At 42.3% G+C, this 27,649-nt stretch overlaps 2 protein-coding genes and 1 non-coding gene across 6 annotated transcripts in view; 1 reads left to right on the top strand and 2 right to left on the bottom strand.

Moving 5' to 3' along the window:
- LOC141004607 (uncharacterized) overlaps nt 1–20,369 on the top strand; it is a 77,407-nt gene extending 57,038 nt beyond the window's left edge. For all 3 annotated transcript variants that reach the window (XM_073476225.1, XM_073476214.1, XM_073476234.1), the window contains exons 8-18: nt 3,142–3,260; nt 3,741–4,088; nt 10,210–10,276; nt 14,054–14,177; nt 14,649–14,739; nt 16,011–16,116; nt 16,268–16,341; nt 17,258–17,353; nt 17,958–18,074; nt 18,254–18,351; nt 18,892–20,369. In XM_073476225.1, coding sequence (XP_073332326.1) covers nt 3,142–3,260; nt 3,741–4,088; nt 10,210–10,276; nt 14,054–14,177; nt 14,649–14,739; nt 16,011–16,116; nt 16,268–16,341; nt 17,258–17,353; nt 17,958–18,074; nt 18,254–18,351; nt 18,892–19,105 — 1,454 coding nt within the window. In that variant the 3' untranslated portion in view covers nt 19,106–20,369. The remainder of the gene's footprint in view (nt 1–3,141; nt 3,261–3,740; nt 4,089–10,209; nt 10,277–14,053; nt 14,178–14,648; nt 14,740–16,010; nt 16,117–16,267; nt 16,342–17,257; nt 17,354–17,957; nt 18,075–18,253; nt 18,352–18,891) is intronic.
- A 3-nt stretch (nt 20,370–20,372) lies between these two features.
- LOC141004626 (fibrinogen-like protein 1) lies at nt 20,373–25,814 on the bottom strand. Of its 2 annotated transcripts, XM_073476277.1 has the most exons (8): nt 25,733–25,792; nt 24,519–24,707; nt 22,902–23,070; nt 22,356–22,515; nt 22,056–22,153; nt 21,889–21,977; nt 20,957–21,174; nt 20,373–20,815 (listed from the first exon to the last, which is right to left on the bottom strand). In XM_073476277.1, the coding sequence occupies exons 2-8, from the start codon at nt 24,576–24,578 to the stop codon at nt 20,581–20,583; spliced, it is 1,029 nt and encodes a 342-aa protein (XP_073332378.1). In that variant the 5' UTR covers nt 24,579–24,707; nt 25,733–25,792; the 3' UTR covers nt 20,373–20,580. The 2 variants fall into 2 exon arrangements, with proteins under 2 accessions (XP_073332378.1, XP_073332370.1); XM_073476269.1 differs by having other exon boundaries at nt 24,519–25,814.
- Nucleotides 25,193–25,284, bottom strand: trnar-ucu (transfer RNA arginine (anticodon UCU)). The gene is given in 2 exon segments: nt 25,193–25,228; nt 25,248–25,284. It is a non-coding gene; the product is annotated as a tRNA-Arg (tRNA).
- Nucleotides 25,815–27,649: the final 1,835 nt, after the last annotated feature.

The following is a 27,649-nucleotide window of genomic DNA, read 5'->3' as shown; positions in this document are numbered from 1 at the left end:
AGGTGTGTGAGTCTGTGTTAATGAGGGATCTTATTAAAGATGGACCCACCACATTTCTTAATCTAATTAAGCCCTGATGTTACCCGCAGCCGGCTCGACTATCATGAGGTGTTTTGCTCTGATCTGTAGATAATAGGATCTGAGTTGTCCTCCTCATCACTCAACATGGCAGTCAGGCAGATAAACACCTCACCATGAAGAAGCTCTCTCAGGAAGCTCTGTCAGCTTTTTTCAGTGCCACAGTCACATCATTTGGCACCTGGTTGAACACATTTCAACTACTTTTTAGAGAAGACACAACACATTTGCGGTTGTTTTTATAATGAGTCGACACAAAGCCCCCACTCCTCCCATGCCTGACCCTTTTTATTCCTCCTCTCCCTGACTCCAGTCCCTCACTGGTTTGCCCTTATTGGTCACTGATGTTCTGATTAAATGCACATCAGACAGTCCTGCTGAGCATTCATGAGACTGGTACAAATAAGATGGCTGACATGATAGTGATACATATTGATACATAGAACAACTCCAGCACACTGCACAACAAACAGTATGAGACTATGAAAATATCTCAGCCTTTTCTTTATAACTGAATATCACAAATCACTGAAACTGATGAAACTCAGCTGCTTTGAGGGACTGAAGTGCTGAAGATACAGCCAGCGTTCGTCATGCAGCCTTCCTATAAATGATATATGTTATCATATGTTATGACTGTCATCTTACTGTGTACTGAAGGAGCTTCTCATGACACAGCAGGGGCTGTCTCTTGTGTAACGTGACGTGCATGCTAACAGTGTTGTTTCTCTCTCAGTCTGGGCTCAGCAGCTCTGCATGACTGCCTGGCAGACTTCAGGTACAAACCATCATCACCAGCACTCACACAGCCCATCACACACATCAACCAGAGACAAACACAAGAAATGAGATGTGTAGTCTCAGAAGCAGCTCTCTCGCAGCTAATCAACGCATTTTAAGCAAGGTTTTGAAATGGAATAAAATGAAATGGAAATGATATTTGATCATCTTTCCTGAATGTCAATAATGCTTTTGACTTCAACAGCCAGTATTCATGCTTTCAATTGAATTTGCACTAGTTGCTATTCCTGTTTGATTACCGTCGCTCAACTATAATTCAGCTTTTCAAGCGTAGCTTATTCATTATGTAGCTTCCCTTTAATCTGCACCTTTAATTGAAGAAGGGAAAAAAAACCTTGTGAGATTGAAACAAATATGTGGAGAGCACTTGCATCCATCACAAGCAGCATTTACATCCATCACAAGCAGCATTTACATCCATCACCATTTAGATTTAGAAGTACTTAAAAATCATAAAACAGGAAATGGTCTTCCCAGCTTTGTGTATGTATTTCACACATCAACCATGATGACTAGTGTCACATAGTGTTATATTTGAACTACCAAAGAAGTAACAACCATCCTTAAGAGTGTCTGTGACAGCAGTGGACCCCCCCTCTGTGTATTGTATGTCTCTCACACACTTGATTGTGTGATGATTATTGTGGCAGCTGTGCAACCTGCAACAAGAGCATTTACAATTTACATTTTACAGTAATGAACCTGGATGACTCTGTCTGTTCTGGTGTCCGTTGTGCTTCCGTTGAGGTTTCGAGTGAATTTTTGCCCTGTGTCATGTCACAGTTAAAAAAAAAAAAAAAAAAAGAGCCTGACTTTTCTTCTTCTTTTTTTTTAATGAAATGTACACTCATTCTGTATGACCAGGATGTAGACGTGGCATGGGAGACACCTTTGTGTACATTTGAAGGCACAGTTATTATGCATTTGTTTAATTCTTTTACTGTTTATCCAATCTGTGCAGTTCCATGTGAGGCACACATTTATCTAACATGTTCCCACCTCCTGTTCTCCTTCATATACGTACACCCACCAACATTTTGCACACACTGAATGAATGATCAGAGCATTCTGTTCTGATAACACTGGTGTTGATGTGGTAAATATGCATCAGATCTGAATATTCATCAGGGTAAACAGACATTCCCGCTGTGTTGAGCCCACAGCTTTATCATCCACAGTGTGATCAGCAAATTGTGGACTGCTGTCATGAATCTGAATGAATGAAGTCTGCAGCAGCGGGTTGATGTACATGTAGGATGTTTGCCACTGTCCTTAGACCTAGAAGGGAGGAACTATTCTCACCCACATGCTCTGTTCTTAGCACTGCTTCATCAGACTGATACAGAGCAGCATGTGTTGCTCGGGGGCTGCCAGTAGGTGGCAGTAACTTTAATGAAATCACTACAGCCACTAGGCCTTGTTGACAAGGCATGAGCATCAGCACTGACTGAAGGAGTACTGACCTGCTGAGTTCACAACTGTTTCGATTTAATATGTTATCGATTTTTAACACAGCGCTGATGGTCTGAATACGTAGAGAGAGGAGATCATTAAATACATGACATGACATGGAAACCTGACGTGATAGGTGACAGTTCCAGCTGATGATTCTGTGGACTGAAATAACCCACAACCTGAAAGCAGTCATGGTCCTACAGATTGCACTGCATTATGGGCCCAATGACCACAGTTCTGCACAGGAAACCTGTTTGACATCATAACACAGTTTATATTGAATTATTTAGAGAGTGAGAGTCAGAGTGAGACAAGGAGAGAGGGAGAGACTCTAATTGATTTGTCTCTGGTATTGAGCTCCTTAATGCACACTCAGGATCCATCATACACAGACAGACTGGCCATCATTACTGCACAAGCCCATGATGCATCTGTCTCAGCCTAGAACAGCCAGTAGGGCGTATTCTCATTTACCAGATGAGAGCGAATGTATGAGATGTGTGTGTGCAGCTTTTTTCTGTCTCCTATGTTTTGGTATTGTTGTGGTCGAGTCCAGACTGACCGACTGTGTGTGTGTCCATATATGTTCCTATGTTTTCTGTGTTCTTTTACACACATGTCTTTGGTTGTTATTTAATTCAGAGGATGTATGAGTGTTTGTAGTTTTATGTTGTGAGCCTGCCTCAGTGCCTTCTTCACTTTGTTAATGGGCTGAGTGAGTATTCTGTGTGTGTTGGGTGTGTGTGGACACCATGCTGAATGTTGTACCTACCTCCCACAAGCTAAGGGTTCGCCGTTTTCTTGCAGTGGACAAAAACAAGACACGGGAGGCGCCGGCAAGACCTACGAACACCAACAGCGGCTCACAGGGAGCAGCACCTGCAGCAGGAAACCACCAGAACCAGCAGCAACCTCCACCTGACCTGGTATGTTCTTTTTTAAGTGTTTAGATTTAAGATGCAAACTCAGCTCACTGCATCAGGGACCATTACTGAGCCTGATCTGATTGATGAAAAGAAGGAGGCATGTTGTTGACAGGAAGATTAAATTGCTGATTCACAAGATCCTCATTCCCATCTGTGCTGTTTCTGTTCCTGATACAAGTTAAATTAAGTGAAATTAAATAAATAATAAATAAATAAATTAAGTGATCAATGAGCCACAGAGAAGCAAAATACACTTTTATAGTTGCATGTCTTGACTCCATATATTTTTTTCTTTTCATGTTGAGAACTATGAAGACAAAATGTGTTGAAACAATTTAAAAAGACATCATGAAGAGCAGAAAGTTGTTTGGGTTCATCTAAAGACATTAAGATCTGTTTTTGAAGACAGAATAGTTTGAGTAGTGTCTGAGATTAGTATCTTTCATGACATACATTATGTGTTGTTTTTTTTTTTGCTAGGTATCAGACGTGGTGAATTCTAATGCACCACTGACGCCAATTCTCACAGTGCCTGCCACTGATACCACCACATCTGGGTCAGGCACCACAGGAGCCTCTGCTGTTGGGTTCAAAGCAAGAACAGGGCCACGATCCAGCCCCAAAACTGGGTCCCGCCTACAGAATGCATCCAAGCCTGGCCCAACCGTGGCTGTTGTGGCAGATAGGACGGTCCCAACTAAACAGAACCAGAGCAAAGAGCAGGCAGAGAAGAAGAACCAGGCCATCAACCAACTGAGGAAGCTGCTCGTCCAGGGGAATAAGAAAGTGGAGGCTCTGGCTACAGTCATCCAACATCTCTTCACTGAGGTACTTCAATCATATTTATATTCACCAAACACAGAGAAAATACGCAAACCACCTTTAATTTCCTAATCACTCTCTTTTAAACTGCATTAAAAAACATGAAGGGGGATGTATTTTCAATTGAATTTGATATTATATATTGCTGCTATATAAATATTACTGAAATGGAGACAAGGAGCACAGAAGATGTGCATTAATACAGTATCTGTTGTCAGGAATGAATGTTATTTTCAAGAAAGGCCTTGTAGGAATCAGTCTGCTTGATTTGCACAATAACTTCACTGGTAATGTGGCCAGACCATGTTCTTTTAAAATGACATAAACCAGTAGAGTTCCAACTGCAACGGATACTATTTGTAAATTCTAGATTTTAAATATTCGTGACAATAAGATCCTGCTACAGTCATTGGTCGGTTTAAGCATATCTAGTTTGCACACAAAGACTGTGTGTGATTTTGTTTTCTGTACCCAAAATCAATGATTGTGTGATCTAAACTATGACTTGTGTTACTTCCAAAACACAAAGTCAGCTGGGAGGAATCTGTTTGGAGCGTGGCTTTAATGATCCAGTCGAGGCTAGCCAGCTGGTTAGTTAGCAGGCTGAATGTTTGTTCAGCTTTAATGAGGAGATCCTTCTCATGAACAGTGATTTCTCACTGGATCTCCATGACAAATGAAAAGCAATTTTCTTGCAATGAATACTTAAATATCAGAAGTACAAGTAAAAGCAAATCAAACCTATATTTACATATATAAACAACAGAACAACAATACGAAGTCTCCAGTTCACAAATGGACCGTGCGCTGCTGTTAAGAATGTTGTGGATGCAGCCTGTTGGTGAGCGTTCCCCCACAGATAATAATACTGTTTGTTTGTGGTGAATGATGTGGATCTACAGTGTTTCATTGAGTGGGGATGGGTCCCTTTCGTGTGCTGTAACTCATACCACTTTAAAGACAGATAAGGTGGATGTGTTTGCACATGTAAATACAATGTGGTCTGCTGCAGCTTCAAGGAGGTAGATGAGGGGAAATGATCACTTATCTGCACACCATCCTTCCCCTTCGGCAGATTACAGCCTATAATTAAAGCATTGCTCAGCAGTTGTTGGTGATACGCAGTGTTGCTGTTACGAGTGCTGGTTGAGACGCTTGAAGAGGAGGAGTGGAGTAATATCTGTTTGTAGTAGGAAGCATTAAGGTAGCGGGGAGAGGCTAGTCTGTGTCCACACCCAGCTGCTATTATCAACAACAACAACACAGGATTCCACGGAAACATCCTGCTGCTGTGTTTGAGTGTTTCTGTGTGTGTGTTGTGTATAATAGCTGTGTGGTAGCGGTTAGCTCTACCTGCAATAAGTGCCTGCTGTCAGCTATGATGGGGCTGTTTACAACAGCTGATGTTATCATATTAAGGTGTGTGTGTGTGTGTGTGTGTGTGTCTATTAAGGTGTGTGTGTTGAGAGTTTCCTTGACATGTGTCTCATGTGTGGCTCAGCAGCTCTGTAGACTTTTATCCCTGGTATAGACACTTGGACTCACACTAACACTGCTTCCTTGGGTCAAATTGATGACAAGTACAGCCAAGAAGAAATATCATCACTGAATAATTCCAATAAGACATGGGTGAAATATTGCCAAAGTGAGTTTATACTGTAGCCATCTGGTTCATCACAGGTTGAAGGCTGCAGATTGGTCCATTGAGGCACCAGGATGTGTCAATCACAGAGTCCCGGACATGCTCAGTAAATATTTGCTGTCTGATGATTGGTACTAGTGATTCTCTGTTTGCAGGGTTGGCATGTGAAATAAAACTGAATGCACATCACACATCACTGGAGCAATAACTATCATCAGCTGGGCACACCTTATCCACTGTGTAACACCCTTTATTACACCTGTTTCCCCTGTGTGTGTGTGTGTGTGTGTGTGTGTGTGTGTGTGTGTCTGTCTGTCTGTCTGTCTGTCTGTCTGTCTGTGCTTCTTTCTCTTGTCTTTGGCCACATGTGGCTGAAGGGGGACATATGCAGAATAGCACTCATGCCTTTGGTGAGTGAGACCTCGGGGGATTTTACAAGCACAGACACACACATACTTTAGTTCATTGCACAGGCTTGTTTTTGTAGCCTCTCCTCAATCAACCAAAGAGGCTGTAAATTGTGCAGATTTCACAACTTGACCCGTGTTGTCAACATAATCTGTACAATGAGTGCATCAGCATGTAGCCAGTTTTCACTGGTCAAACTCTGCTGGGGTACACCTTCACTTCCATATGTCCACTAAGTCTCAACTTTGAGATCAAGTTCATGAGAAGTAAAAAAATAAATAAAAAAGATATTGAGGCTACAAATGATTTTACATTCTTGAGAAACTGCACTACTGAAGCAAAATATGGTCAAACCTTGAAGTTGACCAGTGTACCCAGAATCACTTATCTTCACCTTAGGCCAGCAATCTCACACACACACACACACACACACACACACACACACACACACACACACACACACACACACACACACACACACACACACACACACAAGGTGACCCTTTACCGATAACAAAAGACATGGAAACAATACTAACAAGTGACTTAAGTTTTATGCTGGCTTTCAAGGTCACTAAAATGTGCATGAAGTACACAAGCCTACCCGCAGTCCACAGTGTTTCCATCACATTACACAGATTTAAATGAATTTCCTGGAGACTTACCCTAACCTTACCCGAACCTTAACCTAATGTTACTCCAACCTTAAACCCTAGAATATAATCATTTATGTTATGAGGACTGGTGTTTGTGTATTGTGGGTCCCCACAATGTTACTGTGTATAATCAGATTTATGTCCCACAACCTGAGTATTACACAGGATGCACAAAACCCACAATATACACACACAGAGTTGTCCTCAGTGAGTGTGTGAGAAGCACAGGACAGCTGTTACATGTCTGCGTGTCTCTATGAGGGAAAGTAGCTCATTATCTGTAGAACAACCTGTTATCAGCAGTAGTAACTCTGCACACATAGTGTGTGTGTTTGTGACTGTTACATAACTGTTCATTAGAAAGGTTTTGTGTGTGAGGTGGCCCATGTGTGTGCCTAATTTTTATTTTTGTTGTGAATGTGGGGCTGTGACGTGTAAAGATTGGCAGACGGCTCTGAGGTTTACAGTGCAGCAGCCCTCCTGACAGCTCATTGACTGGATGGATTGCCTGGTGGGAGGTGAAGGGGAAGACGGGGGGTGGGGGGTGAAGGATTGCAGCAGCTGCAGTTGAAGCCTGAGGCGTTCTGATTTGTGTGTCCGAGATAATGTGTGTGTTTATCTGAAGCATGAATACCAGTGCTATCTAATCTGTCCTATGCTCTTAAAAAAGGTGACTGGTGAATATAAACAGCACACTCTCCCCTCGGGGCTGGCTGTGGGCAGGGGTGGGGCTGTTGTTAGGGAAAGGGGCTGGGGCTTTCGTTTGGGTGGGTGGGGCTCTTTGAATATTCCACTCTTTAAACCCGTTCTGCTGTGACTTCCATGTCTATTTTATGCACTTTGAGTGTTTCATATGTTGGAGACCATGAAATGCAGCAGGAGGTGTAAAGGACTTTAAATACCCACTGTAAACACTGTATGGGAGTGTAATTAACATTTCTCCAAAGCTAGAAGTATATTTTTAAAGTTAATTTAACAGCTTGAAATTTTATGGATGCCAGGTTTTTATGAGTTGTTTGTTTTTGGTTTTTCTCTCTCATTTCCACTTCCCTCTGTTAGAGACTGGTTTGAAACCAAACCAGACAAACTGGAAGTTAAAAATGACAAATCCTGTTTTGGAGCATTGGCAGGGTTTTGTGGTGTAGTCTGAAAGCGAGAAAACGGAATGAGAGACAAAAAATCTTAATTAGAAATATGTCTTCTCTTCAGTGCTATGAAACTTTAGTTTGTGCTGTGGAAGAAAGAACTTTAACATCCCACAGACTGAATTTATTCAACTGCTATTTCATGTTAAGTTATAAACTTTGAATAGACAGAGACAAAAAAGTAGAAGAGAAGGATTTGAGTTAAATGCAGATATACCAGTTTTGTGGGTGAACAACTGACAGGGAACAAGAGAAAAGGAAGAGTAAAGATATTAAGAGAGGAAGGTGGTGGAGAATAACTCGCATTCCTCCATCATACAGTTTCCAGGCAGGAGGAGGAGGGAGGACAGGGAGCCCTGTGGTGAACAGGTAGAGTGGGAGGAGTTGAAGTGGCCGAGCAACAGTCACTTACAGAGAGAGAGAGAGAGGGAGAGACGGCAACCCATTCAGTAGGAGGAGAGAGAGAGAGTTGTCTGCAGTTTGTGTTGTCCGGAGACAGTGGGAGGGAATCAGTGAGAGAGAGGAAGGACTGAAGAAACAAGAGGAGTATTTTTGAAGTGTGTGTGTGTGTGTTGTGTGTAAGTGTGTGTGTGAGAGTGTTGTGTGTAAGTGTGTGTGTGTGTGTGTGTGTGTGTGTGTGTGTGTGTGTGTGTGTGTGAGAGTGTGTGTCTTCATTCACCGAGACATGGGCTCCACGGCCAGCAAAGCCCATACAAAGCAGAGCAAGGCCCTCCCTCATCGCCGCAAGAAGAAACGCAAGAAGGTGTGTGTGTGTGTGTGTGTGTGTTTGTGCGTGTGTGTGTACTGCTGTAGCTGTGTGTCTGTCTGCTGCTCTTTCCTCTCTCCACACTGCTGTGGGTCTTTCAGTCAGAGCTGTGTGGAGAGTCACTTCAGAGGAATCTAGCTGGATGTTTTTCCCACCCTGTTGCTCTCAGTGGTCACGTTAGCTGCTGTTTTCACTACAAACTGTTTAAAGAAACTTGACTCGGCCTCAGCGGCTTTATGAACGTGACAGATTACACTCCAGTCATCTTTCTATTTTCACTACTAGAACTACTACTGTCTTTTTACTTTTTGCTGCTCTTTCACTTTACTGACCCCTTGTGTGTGTGTGTGTGTGTGTGTGTGTGTGTGTGTGTGTGTGTGTGTGTGTGTGTGTGTGTGTGTGTGTGTGTGTGTGTGTGTGTGTGTGTGTGTGTGTGTGTGTGTGTGTGTGTAAGCAAGAAGGCAGAAGCACATGCACTCAGTTTCCATTGTAAATTCCACTACTGCTGTCGTTAAGCTGCTGTTCTTTGTGTGTCTGTGTGTGCGCGCATGTGTGTGTGTGCGCTAGAAAGAGTAAATGTTATGTATTCTAACATGGTACTGTAGGAGAATATTGTTTAGTTCACTTATGGTATGCTCATCAGGTTGAAGTGTGTGCTAGTCCACGTGTTTACACACACACGGTGAAATGAACAGAAAATACTGTATTTAAAGTGATTTCCATCAGAGTAAGAATGTCAAAACATGAGACAGACAGAATCTGCTGCTCCTGTGTGGCAGGTATGGGATATTTCAGGTTTTTCAGGATGTTATTTGTTCATTCTTAATCTCTCTTAATCACTCTTTAGCCTTTTATTTGCCTGGGGAAATGGTTTTAATTTAGCATTTTTATTTTGCAGTTGTAGCTGCTGTTGGGAGCAGAACAAGATTTTTTTTTTGGCAGCCATGATGGATGTGGTCACCCTATGTTCATGAGCTCGCTCTCATATTTGTCTCCTCTGTCACTTCTATCTGTGTTATTGTGTTCCTGCTATGTCTCCACCCACAACTGGCCTTTACAAAAGTTCCCCTCTAGTTAACTTTGAAGCCAGTGATTGGAATCACTCATCTGTGATGAGTTCAGATTGTAAAACACAGAATGTTTCCAATTTCTTTCACTACATAGTTCAAAACAGAATCAGAATTGAGTCTTGTTTACATTGCTCTGTGTACGTTCATCATTTTGTGGTGATGGTGTCATTGACAGTGTACTGAGGCCATTTCACAATGCATCAGATAAATCAGTGTACTATCCATGGCCACTAACTGAGAGCTAACGAGCATTGTGCATTAAATTATTATTATTATTATTATTATTATTATAGCCACCTAACACGTGACAGAGTCCTCCACTAGAATTCCCTGCAGACTGAATAGTGAAGGATTTTGAACTCAGCCTCAGTCTGCATTTCTCTATCTCTGCTCATATTTAGACTTAAATGGATTCATTTTTCATCTTCTCCTCTGTGCAGCGCGAGGAGGCCTTAAAGCAGAAGAAGGAGTTGTCGCTGGAACTGGCCAACCTCCGAGACGAGCTGGGTAAGAGAGTGTTCACACATCCACTCAGCCGCCTGCTGCCACGTGCCTGCCAACATCCTCTCTCTCTGTCTGCCATTCATTTGCATATCACACACACACACACACACACACACACACACACACACACACACACACACACACACACACACACACACACACACACACACACACACACACACACACACACACACACAAAGCTTATCAGGGACGGGTCAACTGCCATTCAAAACCTGGTGTTCTTTCTGTTGTAGTCTTCATTCTTAATAAAGGCTCATATCTCATGTCATCTTCACAGTAAGGGCTGGCAGATTAGATATTGACATCAATAAATTGTTTGCATTTCAAATTTGAGACATTAGTGTAATTCCGAAAAAGTTAATTGAGAAAACTGACTGTCTGTAGCAGTCCCCATTTCTTTTGATAACATCTGTGCTGCTGGGATGGATTTGGAGTCTGGTGCAGTGCTTTACAGCACAAACGGAAATACCTTTGCAACGTCAATTTATTGTCATTTTTTAAAACAAGAGGGTTTAAAAAACTGTCTGAGCCACTAGTCTAGTAGTTTAAGTATCAACAGCAGCACACAAAGGCCTCTTCACTCCACACAGCCCTTCAGAGAACGGGAATGTTCCACGTGACTACAGCAGAAGACTTCAATAACAAGAAATGATCTTATGCAGAATGTCACCTGGCACTTTCACAAAATGATTAGGAAACAGTTTCCATGTCTAGTGTGTGTGTGTGTGTGTGTGTGTGTGTGTGTTTGAGGTGTGTTACCCAGTAGTTCCACAGTGTTTGGCAGCCTGCCATTTAACTGTCAATGAGACAATGCAAGAGTTCAACCCTACTGGTTACAAACAATGTGTTTATGAAGAAAAGAAGAAGCAGAGAGGGGAGAGGGAGCAAGTGAAGGCAGAGACATACTTTTATTAACATGTTTTATGCAAGCGGTTGTTTAAGTGACGGTGAGTTTTAGGATGATTTGCTTTCACAAACTGTTTGTAGAGACAGTTGAGTTCACAGTCTGAGAGATCCACATTACATGACACTGTGTGTCCTAAATACTGATGGTCCTGGTGTGTGTGTGTGTGCTCAGACAGCTGTGAATGTGTACCATGTCAATAGCAGCTCTGCCAGTTCAGCTGATACAGCAGGGTTATTCAAGATCACACACACACCTACTGTACATTTACACCCCATAATGATACACATACAGGCTCACTGGATAGACAGTGTGTGTTCACATGCAACACAAAGGCATGCATTTAAGCACATGAATATAGAAACACACACACATACTCACATGGATCTGTATATTAAAATAACCTTGACTGTAATTTAAGTATATTCAACTATTTGAGGAGACACACACACACACACACAGACACACACACACACACACACACACACACACACACATACACACACACACACTCTTACTCTGAATGCCATCTTAAATTTGGCTACCACACACTCTCAAACTGCCTGCCCACTGTACATACCAGGCACCTCACACTGACACACACACACATGTCCTGAAACACACAGCCGGAGCACGTCCTCAGCACCATCACTTTGTTCTCTCTCTCCACTGTCCCTCTGTCCATCACTGTGAGCAGCTCTGACTGTGATCTCCACTTTTACTGCCTGTCTGACCTTTGGCTCATCTCTTTACACACACAGAGCTGAAGAATGTCAGCAATGTATAGACCCCTGCTGTCACCACACACACACACACACACACACACACGCACAAACCCTTCATAGTCAGACTGAACTGGAAGGACCTGTTTGTGTCTTATTGGGTAATGTTAGCAGGTTTAATGGTTTTGCTGTGAAGTTTTACAGTGAGGAGTTACTGTAGCACAACTGCTGCGACTGTCAGGAGGAGGTCAGAGCAGCATTCCTGCTTCCTCTGCTGCACACCAGTCTAAAGACAGAGAGTGCTGCAGGAGCTCAGTGTGAAAGGTTTCTACTCAAAGACTGCAGGAGAACAGGTTGAAGTGTCGTCTTTTATGATCAGTGTTTGCATGTGAAGGAATTATTTGTTCCTGAGGCACTAAACCTGTTGCTCTGTGCTGACTCCACACTAGACATATTGTAGATTAAATCAAGACTGTGGCCTGAAGCTGTTTACCTTGTTTCACAGACTGCACTCACTCTGTTTCATGTTTTCATTTTACTGAAGACTGAGACTCTTTCCCCCTCGCAACCACTAATCTGACCTCCAGGCAGACAAGAGGGGTCTCTCCTGGAATGATGTCATTATTTTACACCACCACCTGCCCAGCACCTGCTGTCACACACACACACACACACACACACACACACACACACACACACACACACACACAGAGTCTATGATAGAGAACAAGCTTGTTTCAAAGCTACTCTCAGCTGTCGTTGGCTTTGTGTTTCCATTACCATGGCGACAGGCGCTTACAGTCACACTATAGAGCTCCATTCAGAGGGAAAGAGCAACTGTCCCAGCTACAGCCAGTTGTTAGCACACACTTACATAAGTTAGAATATGTTTTATTACCTGCGTGCGTGTGTGTGTGTGTGTGTGTGTGTGTGTGTGTGTGTGTGTGTGTGTGTGTGTGTGTGTGTGTGTGTGTGTGTGTGTGTGTGTGTGTGTGTGTGTGTGTGTGTGTGTGTGTGTGTGTGTGTACAGGGTGGTTTTTGATCACGTTTACTTTTTCAGGGGATAACATCCATATGTCCCCGGTGTATGATTGGTTCTACTGCTCCATTACATAATAGATGATCACACAATATGCAATATCTGTGAAAAGCACTGAGAAAGTGACAGAACAAAAAGTCCTGCGTGCATTGAGAGGCAGAGATCTGTTGGTGCAGGTGCTCTGGTCTCCACCTGGATATTTTCCCAAATATTTCAGACTAGAAACACACATGAATCAAAATGGCGTGTGATGATGGGTAAAGACGGAGGGAAGCGTGCATGTGCTTGTGAGAGTTTAAATTAGTCATGAGAGGAATGAGTCCTGCTGCATACTTCTGAGCTGACTTGCAGATGTTTCAGGGTTGGATCTCACGTCTGCCGTAAGAGTAGTTAAAGTGGAATGTGGTTGTCAGGGAATGCTGAAGCACACACACACACACGTACACACACACACACACACACACACACACACACACACACACACACACACTAAATGTGTTATTCATTACCTATGCTGACTGTTCCAGGCATGTCTCACCTCAGTACATTCTGGACTGACATAATGTGACACGATGATTGTATTTGTGTTTTTTACGGATATGACATCAGTAAATGGTCAAAATAGAAGCTCAGTGATAGTTCACTGACTGCACATCTTCCCTCACAAGCATTTCTAACAGATCTAAGGTTGTGTAATAAACAGTTGATTCTTCTTTCTTCTTGTTTTGTAACAAGGCTAAGCAGCAGGTCCAAGTCTGACCTCTGTGAATGAAGTTGCTCTAGCTTCTTTAAATGTATATTAAAATAAGTTTTAATATTAAGATGATTTTCTCATTGTTTAGAACATGCTACTTGTTCTAAGAAATTTAGATTACTTTTTACAGCCATTAGTCAGTGGGTTTAGTTTTCCACCACTGTTTTTTTACCTATTGGTCATTTTGACACTTTTGTATGTAAGAAAAGTTTTAATTCTAGGTTAGATTCTACTCTTCATGAAGGTGACATTCTGCTTTACTACCACAACAAAAGCATAGATTTCCAAACACAGCGTCCAGGTAGTAATATTCACTCCTGCTCTTCTCTTCTCCTTCCAGTCACGTCGTCACAGTGCTGCAAAGAGCTGCAGAAGGAGAAGGAGGAGGTGCGCGTCAGCTTGGAGGAGGCCTTGAAGAGGCTGGAGGAGCAGCACAAGGAGGAGCTGGTGCAGCTGGAGGACAGGTGTGGAATTCACCTCTGCTGATGTGCTCACAGCCAGACACTCGGCATCACATATGTGATGTGATATTATTAGGGCTGCAACTAATGATTATTTTCATTATTGATTAATCTGCCAATTATTTTCATGGTTAATCAGTTAGTAGTTTAGTCTATACAGAACAATGTCAAGATTGTAAAACATGCTCATCACAATTTCCCAGCGCCCAATGTGGCATTCATTCAAATCCTCACATTTAAGAAGCTGGAACCAGACAATGTTTGAACTTTTTGCTTGAAACATGACTAAGAGATTAATCAACTATCAGAATAGTTGGCAATTAATATTTTTCGATTGACTGATCAATTAATTGTTGCAGCTCTAAAATGTATAACCATAACTCCTCAGTGTTGGCATGCTGTCGTTTGAACATTAAAGCCTGCACTGATTCTGCTGTCCTCTGGATGTAACCTGTTTATGTGTCCGTGTGTCAGATTGAGGAGTTTTTACCAAACAGAGTGGGACAAAGTCCACCAGACATACCAGGAGGAGGCTGACAAATGCCGCATGTTGATGGAACAGCAGGTCAGAGAGCACACACACTCATACACACTCCTGTTGTACGTTCACAGTCACAAGTAGTTGCTTGTTAGTCTTGTAAAATGTTCTTCAGCCTGTGTCTCTCTCATAAAACCAAGTTTTATTATGAAATAATTACACACAAGGTGAAAAAAACATTCCCTCTCGCAATGCAACATGACATGATGTAATGAATGAATTTGATGGATGGAACTCCTGCTCTACAGCTCACATGGCTGCAGGGCAAGTGTAATTACTGCAGTGTGTATTGTCTCACACACATGGTGTGATATGTGGTCAGTTTGTGTTTTTTTCTTCAACTCTGAACTTTAAACACCACTAGCTGCAGAGAGTGCTGATTAGAAACAAAACGTCTTGACTTGACTGTCTCTTTCTCTCACTCACTCACTCACTCACTCACTCACTCACACACACACACACACACACACACACACACACACACACACACACACACACACACACACACACACTCTGATTGGAGTCAGAACATACCATACAGTTGGTCATAAAAAATCTCGGCCAAAGATTTATGGCTGCGTCGCCATGGTATGATGGTTACATCATACATTGATTGCAGTTAAACACTGCAGAGTGAACATGAATGTGAGGCTCAAGTTGCTTTAGGTCAGCTGTTACATACTTACACAACTCATCAGAGATGAGCCGTTATAGTTTTCACACTTTCATCCATGAAAGAAACACATATGATGTTGTGTTCACTGGAAACCACAGTTTACACTATATGTTCTGTTTCTTTGCTGCAGTAACGCCTCCAACTGCCACACACACACTTTCACATTTGTGTCTAATCAAAAGATTTGATCCAACAGTGTAATAAAAGAATCACAAGGCTTTTTCTAATTTGAAATCATTTGGTACAGATAACAGCAGCACCAGGAGCTCAAACTAACATCAGTAAATGTGAGGGAAGATACCAGATCTTATTTTTTTGCCAGGACTCCTCTTGGTCTTACTTCAGTATTGCATAGCTACATGTTGAAGGGACAGATATGAGAGCAGTTTTTATCACCTGACCTAACTTCTCATCTAAGTATATTTCCTAAAACACCAAACTATTCCTTTAAATACATCTGTTAAACTCTGAAGAAATCCAACATGGCTGCCAGGGGAAGATTTTTGTTGGGTGAAATCTAAACTTCAAGTTTTTCCGCCTTAAGCTTTAAAGGCAAATAAGGTTCAAGTTGCTGGTTGTTGAGGTCATGTATGCTATCCTCATTTGTGTCTGCATCCATCAGGTGGAGGAGCTGAGGAGCCGACAGGAAGTGGAGAGGAAAAACCAGGAACTGAGTCACTGCCAGAAGATGGAGTCTCTCAAACTGCAGTACGAGACCTCAATAGAAGGTTTGTGCAGGATGAGCTCAGCATTTTAAATACTGTTACAAGCTGAACACTTACACATTTCACAATCATTTCATATGTTGAATAAATGTTATTAAGGTTAACATTAGTCATTTGATGCTGATGTGTCTTTGTGTATGTTTGTGCCTGTCAGAGCTGAAGAGGATCCAGCAGACAGACCTGGAGAACTTGGAGAAAACCATGAAGGAGACAGAAACATCTCTCTCTGTAAGAGACGTTCATGTATTCAAATTTACACCGTTTCAAAAAGTACACAACTGACACCCGTGCTGCTCAAGTAAAGTTTAAAAAAGTTTTAAAAAAGTTTTTTTAGCCCGACCGATATCTCAATTGGCTGATATTGGCAGCCGATATCACAGATATTTCGGTATGAAAAACTTTTTGGTTTTAAAGAACAAACAGTGCAGATAACGATGCTTGGGATGGGTTATAATTATTAGATTTTGAGTGAGCTCCCTAATAACCATTACCAGCATCTGCCCCAAAAACGCCATAGTGGTCCTACACAGTCAGTATTATTAGTGTTTTATATTTGTTCCTAATGTTAGAATAGACTGTATGCACTGAATGTAGGTGGTTGATACTGTTGTTCTCACTAAACAGCTGCTGCAGCAGTCATACCAGGGACTTTTCCAGTTTAGTTAAAAAAAAGGAGTTGCCTATGCTAACCAAAAATATTTTTCTCCACTTGGATTCAAGGAAGAATTCAAAAAATCCCCAAATTCTTCTGGAGGAGTGCTGATGATTTATTATGGAAAGTGTCAGTGTGCTGCCTGCCAAATTCCCTGCAGTTTAACATGGAAGCGAAGAATCCACACAACACAAAGCTATGATAGGACTGAATACAAACTAACAAAGAAGACACATTTCTGCAGGAAAATGACTTTTAAAGGTTCTTTCACATCATGTGGTATGTCTGGAGTATTTTCTACAATTATATATTTGATTCATTGACTCTCATGAATCTCTGTCAGGTCCACAGTGAAGAAGCAGCAGTTTGAGTTGACCTGTTACTGTCTTTGACTCTGAAGTGTCCGTCTAACTTTGTAAGAACCAAAGCTCAGTGTTCTTCACTCAGTAATGACTGTTTCCACCTCTGTCTGTACATCTGTCCCACCTCCAGGAGAAAATATCTGAGCTGTCAGCAGAGAAGGAGGCTCTGAATGAGAAGCTTGAAGCAGAGGAGGAGAGGATGCGCATACTGACCGACAAGAATCTGGTAAAGATGGTTACATCTCTAATAATTGCTGCCTGACCCTGTGATTCTAGACTCACACAGTACACAGTGTTGGAGATTGTGTGAATGCAAGTCAATAAAGGAATATTAACCAGGAGTAATAGATGCATTGTTTCTGTACATTTAATCTATTACAAAGACAGACAGCCAGACAAACAAAAAACAAACAGGGAGCCACCCACTGAAAACTGTCAGTCATTATAGAGGAGCTCAAACCTGCTTCAGACCACTGATTTGTCAAGTCAGAACATAAAACCTGCATCACTCTTAATATCCAGTAAGGTGCAACCTCACAGCAGTGTCAGTGTGTGAGCTGAAGGGCAGTCACCATGGAGGTGAAGCCCAGTGTTGGTCTGAATGTGTCCCTCTGCTGAACATGACCTCCCCCTGCTGGTTTGAATGAGCCTCACACTCTGACTTTACTCTGAGCCGCATGAACTCTCCAACCAGGCAACGTCCTGGGCTCACCAAGGTCACATGATGGGCACAACCACTTACTGATGTTTAATCAGTATAAGTGTTCAACATTCAGGTTTAATGTAGCCTCTTCTAACCTGTGTGTGTGCGTGGGTGTGTGTGTTCGCAGAAGGACTCCCACACGGTGTACCTGGAGCAGGAGCTGGAGAGTCTGAAGGTGGTGCTGGAGATCAAGAACAACCAGCTGCACCAGAAGGAGAAAAAGCTCATGGAGATGGACAAACTGGTGAGCATCGGTTTATGTCTTTCACATACGGTCATCTATGAGAGTCTGTGCCACTCTGTGGTCTAAGTGCTGCTTCATAGTTCAGTCCTGGGAAAAGTGATTACTTACTGGGGGAAAAAGGTCTTACTGAAGGTGCTGAACTGGGTTCAAACCAATCTTTGTGCTGCTGTGTGTTGCAGGTGGAGACTAATGTGAAGCTGGAGGAGTGTCTGACGAAGGTCCAACAGGAGAATGAGGACTACAAGGCCAGGATGGACAAACATGCTGCTCTCTCAAAGTACGTCTTCCTGCCACTGCTGTGTGATATAAATAGTGAAGATTCTTGAGTGAAATAACTTTACAATAACTATAATGTTTGTGTATATTCAGCTCAATGTCTGTAGACTTTAAACCCCTGCAAATTGAACAAAAGTTCCATGCCATCATGTAGGTTTATCTCACACCTGACCTTCCCTTTAACTCATCATTTGTAAGACAGAACATTGTGTTTTTGACTCGACATAACAGGAGCAACCTGATCATTCATCAGTGTCTTTACTGGGAGGCCCTGTATTCAAAAGACTAACAATAATCTTAGATTAATAAATAATGGAGGTAAAATGATCATTAGCTTGTGTGTTACCATTTATATTATTTTTGTCTTCTGACCAGTGAAAATATGTAAAGTGTTTTTTGGTGACTCTCACATGGACGGTAATTACAGATATTAGGATTCTAGTTCGTTATCCTTTCAAATCATTGTATCTTCATGAAGCTCGACTGGCAGCCACAGTGTGTCTCCCTGCAGCCCACTACAGCTCTCTGTCTCCCCCTGCAGGCAGCTGTCCAGTGAGCAGGTCAAACTCCAGCAGACGCTGCAGAAAGAGTCCAAGGTCAACAAGCGTCTGTCCATGGAGAACGAGGAGCTGCTGTGGAAGCTTCACAATGGAGACCTGCTGGCGAGTCCCCGCCGTCTCTCACCCACCTCACCCTTCGGCTCACCCCGGAACTCTGCCTCCTTCCCCACAGCTGCACCCTTATCGCCCAGATAGCCCCAACAACCCACAAGCCCCTCCTCTCCTCTGACCTCCGCATTCTCCCCATCACCTTTCTCAGCGTGACAAAGATGGAAGCCGTTCCAAATACAGAGGACTGCAGTCACAGCAGTGTTGTTGGATACTCACGATGAACTTGTACATTTGAAATAAATTGCATTAAAGACTCTTATTTTGCGAGCGAGAAGATGTTGCAGTGGCACCGATGCACTTAAGACTGAGCGTGGGACTGGCCTTGCTCTCTATCAAATGACTGTTCTCCAAGAAAGCTTTCCTCTTTTTCTGAAGAAAACCTTAACAGGCACACCTCAGGGTCTGTACATAGCGCCTCACTTTGGTTATGACTATCTCTCCCTGTTTTTCTTTTGTTATGTTGTACAGTTTAAATTGAGCTCATCCTGTTCTTTATGCTCCTCTTTTTAAGAGGTAGATCCTTGGATTTGTTAGTGGAAACCGACTCAAAGTTGTTTGGGTCTGATAAATCATGAAATGACGGGTACTTGTTGGATGAACATGGATTGTTTTGCCTTTTCCCTTCTTTTAAAGAGGACTTTTTTCCCCCAAAGAGCGACGCTCAATCACTGATCTGCTTTGGATCTCTGGAAGAAGGCCGTGGTCCTGACGTCCCTCTGTGGACAAACGGGAACAAATATTAAGTTTGTTCATCTGAGGAACTGACCTGAATTACCGACATGAACCTTTGATCCAATGGATGTCTGTTCCTCTGTGTGAGCTCCTCACAACCTCTACCTTAATATACTATGTGGAATGTAATCACCCTTGGATGTTAAATCTGAGCAGGCCAGTTCATATTCTCACGCGCACACACACACACACACACACACACACACACACACACACACACACACACACACACACACACACCATCTCAGAGCCAAATATGCAGTTTATTTAACAAGGATGGTGTTGACCAGGACAGTGTTTACCCCTCTCCACTTGTTCCCTTAAATCTCTCATTAATGAAGGGATACAACTCCCCTGCACCCTCTCAAGTCACCATGTGCCCAAAAATTAATGAGGCAAAGCTGAACCAGTGACTGATCAGTTATGTCTTTGCTTTGGGTCACATCCACAGACTGTCCTCAACTGAAAGACTCTGCTCTGTTCTTTACTGAATCCAAAACAAGTCTCACTTTGTGTGTCTGCTGTTTGTCCTGAAAAACCTCAGATGTACCCAGATTGCCTAAGTTTACCATGTTCTGCTTTATTTTGGACACAGAATAAATACAATATGACAGAAGAGTTAAGCAAAGATGTTTTATTTTGAATATTAAAATAAATGCATTGGTACACATTCCTGACAAGTCATAGAGCAGGAATACAGGAAAGTCTGGTTGAGATGACTTTAACAGTTATTACCCTGAAACATGTGAATTAAGTGAAATATTTAAAAACAAGCAGGTGAGCTTCAGCTCCAGTAAGGAGACACATGTTGCTGCCACACTATCAGCCTATCGGCCATGAGGGGGATCGATGCCGTCATCTGCTGCCTTGTTGGAGTCCAGCTGTCCTGGCAGCGGGGCGATGACTGGTGGGGGATGCTCAAGGTCAGCAGCTCGTACCATCATGACCACGGATTTGATGGAGTACCACCAACCGTGCCATGTGTACCAAACCACCCCGTCGTCAGTCATGGCTTTGTACGGTCCGTTGTAGTAATGACCGTTCAGGTTGCCTGAATCACACCTGTGACGAGGAAGTAAGAGAAAAATCTCAAATGCTTGGTCAGTAGTAACTGCTGTATATATACATTTGTGGGTTCCTTGTTTTTCTCTCTGAAGTTGCACACAAGTGCCTCACATAGAATGGAGTTGAAGTATCTTTTACCTGCTGAACCACCAGCCTGACTTGCTGTGTCTGATACACTGAACGTCTTCATTTTCAGCACCTCCGTCATTCTGCTGGTCGTAGGTGCTGAATTTGACCCCGCTTGTCCCCAAGCCTGGACCACTCCACTTCAGTCTAGCGGGAGGAGATCCCTTCATGTCATCCAGGGCGTTTCCTGCGTCCCCAGTGTACTCTCCCAGATGTAACTGATACTGGTCCTGTGAGTGGACATGGGAGGAAAAACAAAGAGTTGTGAATAAACTTTTGATATTACAAAAGAGCTTTGGTTCAATGAACATTATTGTCTGATATTTGCATCCAGAGTGGTGAAGTTCAGTAAGTGCAATCAAAAGTAGGTGCTCAAAGAAATGTAGTTTGTCTTACATCTGGGATCAATTGATGAAGCTGATAAGGTTTTGTTCTGAATAGCAGCATGATTATAAATGACATGAAAAACGGCTGACGAGAGGATGGGAAAGGGAGAGAGCAGACAAGGGAGGAAAAACATTGAGAGGAAAATTAAGGAGCAGTGAGTATGAAAAGGAGGCCAAAGTGGGGATGAGAGGAGAATGAAAGTGAAGAGATGCAGAACAGGTGGAGGGCCTGGAGCCAGACGTCCTTGCTCCTGTTGCATGCATAGTCTAAACAAGAGCCCATGTGTTGTGGGAAATGAGAAGAGAACGAGGTTACAGACAGAGAAAGAACAGAAATCGAAGGAGAGATGGACTCTAATGGTTACAAGCTGTTTTTTCTATTGTACAGAATAGAGAGTGCAGTGGACTGCAGACGGGTGTTTAATTGCATTAAATCCATTAACTGAATCCAGTCCAGAGAGTATAAATCATTTTCCAAAAATGTGGTCCACAAGAGTTTTATTTCGACAAATGACTCCTAGTGCTTACCAGTGAAATTAAAATGATGTTTTGTTTTACCTTTTCATCGTCCACTTTGAATTTCTTGTACTCTGCGTAGCGCTGATTACCCTCAAAGTCCTCCATGTCAATCCGCAGGTCGTAGTCTCCTAGAAATCGGAGACTAGAGTCACACAGGCGACCATCCTATCATGAAGATATAAACACACACATACAGGTACACACACCTTGTGACGTGAGATGGTGTAGAGCTTCATTGCCCAGCCAGAATTCTCCATCAGGGGAGTAGAGGTCTCCAAATCCATGCTTGTACTCCACCCACGCTCTGTCCACACATAAATTCACTTTATACGCCAAAAGTCTTGACACATGCAGAGGGTATATTTCTATTTTTATGAGTGTAAAGCTGACACACACACACACACACACACACACACACACACACACACACACACACACACACACACACACACACACAAACACACACACACACACACACACACACACACACACACACACACACACACCTGTCAAAGCTCTCTTTGCCATCTCTTCTCCTCTGGAAGACGGTCCATCCTCCTCCGTTGTGCATGTCACAGTAGACGCTCAGTGCGGTGGGAGAGCCGTCTGGACGGATCACATAGAGCCCACTGGCCACGTTACCGTCTGCGAACACCTCGGAGCAGTCTGAACACACAAACACAAAGATATACAAGGTCTTTGAGACACATTAAGTGTCTGGAAGGACTTGTTACTGTGAAGCAGCTGCTGTAAAACTACCAAATGCTAACTGCTAATTGGCTGCTTGAAAAAAATGAGGCATCATTTTGAGACATTCAGATGTGTCAGCACAGTACGTCATTGATATATGCTTAACTTTGATTTGCATACATCTTTAATCTTTTCCATCCTATTTGTCTGAAACAACTGGAGACATTCAACAGGACTTTGAAGATGCTTTTTTAAAAGGCACTTAGATTTGCCTTTCACAGTTGTTTTAGCTAACAAAGTAACATTATCGTGTTGAAGGCAGATATGCACAAACCTGTCTCACATCTGAAATGTGGCCTTACCTCGGTACAGGTTCTCAGGGCCCAGGTGGGAGTTGGGTATTTTCTCCAGCTGCTGGGCCTGACTGTTGTGGAGCTCCTGGATGTAGCGATGCTGGTTGTTGATCACGTTCTTCAGGCCCTGGATCTCCGCTTCCAGGCGGACCACCATCTCCTCACAGGGCACAGGAGCCTGGACAGGGAAAGAAAGTATAGGAGTCATTTACACTGGGGACATATTTTGAAATGACCACTGTTGTCTGTGTCACCTTTTAAAAGCATAATAAGTTAAGAATGTGCTAAAAAAAAAAAAAACATGCATCAAGAAATGTTCCCATCATTATATTGTCTAAATCACATTATGTTGAAGACTGTTTACATTTAAAAAAAATAATAAAATAAATTTGTAACCGGTTCACTGACTGAGGGTTACCCTGGACCTTATGGGTAGTAGGATGCGAATGGTCAGAACAAGTCAACAACTCATCTTCAGGAGCAAGTATCACCTACTACAGACAGCCACTCACATGTTACAGCTGGGCAAAACTGCAACCATAACACAAGGAATATACTGTATGCCACATGGTTGGCATACTGTTTCTAGCTTTCCATCATGCACCTGGTTTGTATGGGCAGGATCAGACCAGGATTTTCCCCATATTGCAGTTATTGTTATGACATAAGGTTACTCTTGCTAACAGTTAGCACTGGAGACCACAGGGCATCTAGTCTGTGTGGTCATGTTACTTTGTTCCACATCCTCTCTACTACTGATCCGATTTATGTGCCAAATATTCAGTATTTGTTTTTCCAATCTGGATTATTTGTTTAAAGTTGCCTAAACCATGATTGCATCTGTATTTTCCCATTTTTCCATATTTATTCTGCACCAATGTTTGGCCAATAGAGAAGAGCATAAGCCTGTTAATGTCACACGTATTCACCATTCTGTCTACTCCATGCTGGTGCAGAGATGCCAGAGCCTTTCTGTATTAATATTCATTCATTCGTTATTAGTGTTGTGTATTTCCAGATACAAGATACCATCACACATTACCATTACACATCCACATGTTTCCAGATACCATTACACATGAAACATTCTATAATCTTTACCATTTTAAAACAGTCACAAACCCAAAATAAAAAATAAAAAAAACAAAAGATGGTGGTCAAGTCATGTAACAGTTAATACAATGCACCCCAAAACCAATATCACATTGAATCTCACAGGATCATGACACAGTAGACACTGGAGGTGTATTGGCTTGACATGTTTGGGTTGTTTTTTGTCTCTTAAAAGTTACAAGTTCTTGTTACTCTGGGCAAACCTTGACATGAACAGTTTTCATTGGAACCACTACTTAACCAAGCAAACAGTCCCTCAGTGAGGTCTGTGGATCACCCAGTCTAACAGGGACATAGTTTTTAGACACTGCTGTCAATGTGGCAATTTTAAAAGCTGTGGCCACCACAAAAGAAATTCCAATCACATCATTTGTGTTTGGGTGAAGGCAAAAATCTGAAACAGATTTGTCTCAGAGGCTGTACACAGAAACCAAAGCTATGCATGGAATAGGAACTGATAAGAAGCTTTGTGATGTTTTTATGATATAGTTAGAATTATCTTGTGTGTCTTACCGCCAGAGAGGCTGCCAGGTGAAGAAGAAAAGCCACTGATGTCCTCAGCATACCCATCATTAACGATGTGATTTGTGGTTGAATTAAACTGCTCCACTCTCTTGTCTCACTGACGTCCTCTCTCCTCTCCTTGTCCCTGTTTGGCTGTTGGATGCTGTAGCATCACTTAACTGCTTTTTCTCCCCCTCACTGTAATTTGCTGGAGATTATTAGACTGTACATGCACTAAGGAAATGTAAAATAGGCTCCATCTAGTGGTAAGAGTACATAGTCATGTCTCCTGCTTATGCTTGGGATACTGAATCTACTAAATGCACTCTCCCAAGGGTCAACAGTGGTTTCACTTTGCTTTTTAATGTCATTTTCGTGACAGACTGTTGGAATTATGAATGTGTATTATAATTTAAATTTTCATAATCGCTACTGTATGTAATCCCCAGCAAAACCAACTACTAGATTAAAAATAGGGAAGTTACTTATTTCTACACGTTGTCATTCTCGGCTATAATTATGGAAGACTTGAAGTGACTCATTCATCGCTGAATAAATAGATACATATATAAATTGATGCTAAAATAGATACAAAAATAGTGAAATAAATCCATAAATGTATAATTTAGAGCATAAATGAACGACTAACCAAAAAATACAAAAACAATCGTGTCACAAAAGTGCGACTCCGGTGGGACTCGAACCCACAACCTTTGAATCACTCCTCAAGTGCTTGACTAGAAGTCCAATGCGCTATCCATTGCGCCACGGAGCCACCTGTTGATATGCCATGTGTGATACTATATGAACTTTAGCGTGACTATATACATTGAGCTCTCTTTACTAAAATCCATAACGTAGGCAAATACTGTCATGTCTCGTCACGACAGGAGCTTCACGCTGCGCTGTGTTGTGTTGCAGAATGCGCTGCAGTAATGTTATGAGGTGGCGAAACACTGTTTGTTGCTCTCTTCCACTCGTAACTTTTCACTCGTAGGAGAAATATCGATCTTAAAGACGGCTATGTCCATGTGGGTTTTTGCAGAAAAGCTGAGTCGTGTACTGTTTCGACCTCTGTCCCGAAGCCTTATGGCCGGGTGCGTAGGCCCTAAAGTTTCAAAACACTGTCAACTTACTTCCTGTGTACGCCTTCAAAATAAAAGGGCGAACGCGTGCAAGCGGTAACTGCCACACTCGCGTAGGCCTACTATTTTTAACCTCACCTCACTCGATCTTTCGTCAGAAAGATTAATGATAAAACTCGTTGGCAGTTGCGCCCCGGTATCGTTATCCTTTAAGCAGACAGTATACAGACAGACAAACAGACATACAGCGAACCATGTATCAAGGCTGAGTCGTTACTGCAACGGCGGACCCTCTGCTGCATGTCAACCCTGAACTGTCAGCCCAGTAGTGATGCGCGGGTCATGTGATTTTAATACCCGCACCTACCCAATCCCTTATGAGAGCCAACCAGTTCAAATATGCGCTAATCAACAACCCGTACCCAGCCGACCACCATATGAGACTGACTGGACTGACTGTCCGTGGTGCAGATTCAGCTGCTGGGAGCAGATGAGACCAGAACAGAGCTGTCTCTCTTCTCTGTTCCTCTTTGTCACCCGCTCTCAGAAGAGGGAGGATCTAAGCTTAGTGAATAGTATATAGTACTAGTATATAAATAGTATTTAGTACATATATATATACACACATTTATATATATATATATACATATATATACATATATAACATGTCATGTTTAATAATATTAGCCTCACACTGACATGTCATGATGATGACGTGTTGAGCTGCCCCTATAAAAGCCAGAAGCCACAATTTTAATTTCATCGTGCACCTGAGGCTGACAGGAGCTGAACTACTGAGAAGTAGAACTGTTCACCTGTGAAACCAAGTGCTGAACTGTCGACCAGTGAAAACTCAAATTAATAAAAGCAGAGTTGAACTGTGGACATCTCCAGAAACGAACTGTTGAAGTGTCTACAAATGGCCTCTGCTGCGTTCAAGTTACACTGTGAGAAATACGTGCAGACCATCTGCGCTGTGCTAGGTGAACACCAGGGTAAAAACATAATAGAGCACATAAGTCCTCTATAAAGTGAGTTATGTTAGGTAAAGAATAAGATAATATGACATAAGGGTGGAAAATGTATGATTATTAATGTAGTGATTGAGGGGGCCACTAGGTTCGCCGAGTTAACATTGAAAGTATAGGACAAAGATGGCGACCGGGACATTTTTCTGAAAATGCTAAAAGTTGTTCATTTTGCATGCACCATGGAGACGTCAGCTATTAGAACTGTCCAGAGGCTGACGTCTGACGTCAGAGTGGCCAACCTTCACTCAGTCCACAGTAAACAGACAGAAGGTTTCTGATCATTGATGTGGCTCATTTCAATAAATGTGACTATGATGGTCACTAAAGGAGCTCGTATTGTCATACTGTGCTCAAAAGTCAGAGACAGATATAAAATAATCATTTTAATTTGAAATATTTTATCACAATTTGACATTTCAGTTACTTCCTGCTTCAAACATGGAGCTGTAAGTAAACATTTTACTTCAAGCTACTTAGGTTTTTAATTCAAATGCAGCTGATAAATAACTTTGGAAAAATCTGTAACACTTTATTGTAAAAGAAGTAAACCAATGCCAATGTGAAGGATATTAAAATAGTGTTTCATTTGTACCAAGAGCCATGTCCTGCTGTGAAGTGAACTGTGACATATCTTGACATTTAAACATTTTAATTAGTCTGATTATACCATGACTAATGTCACTAATGTGTCCCTTTTTTTCCTCTCCATTTAGTTGACCTGCTGAGGCCACAACCAGCTCTTCAGAATGGTTCTCACAAACTTGGGGAACCATCCTCTGATTGCTACATACGTGAAATCCATGTGCAGGTTGATCCTCAGCCTGTACCACAGCCTCGTCACAGGTTCGAAGGACTTCCCTGAGATTATGTTTCAAGGAATAGTCTGCTCAGCCCTGTTGGACTCGGCATTTGGCCGTAACAAGTAGAGGTGGAGTGAGAACACCAGGCCGTCTCCTCTCATGGACGCACCAGTAGGTTTGATTGTGCCTGCTGCCAGCTCCAGTTCTTCTCCTCCAAATATTCT

Source organism: Pagrus major, chromosome 1, assembly GCF_040436345.1.
Source record: "Pagrus major chromosome 1, Pma_NU_1.0".
Lineage (NCBI taxonomy): Eukaryota > Metazoa > Chordata > Actinopteri > Spariformes > Sparidae > Pagrus > Pagrus major.
This window is presented reverse-complemented; position numbering and strand designations above follow the sequence as displayed.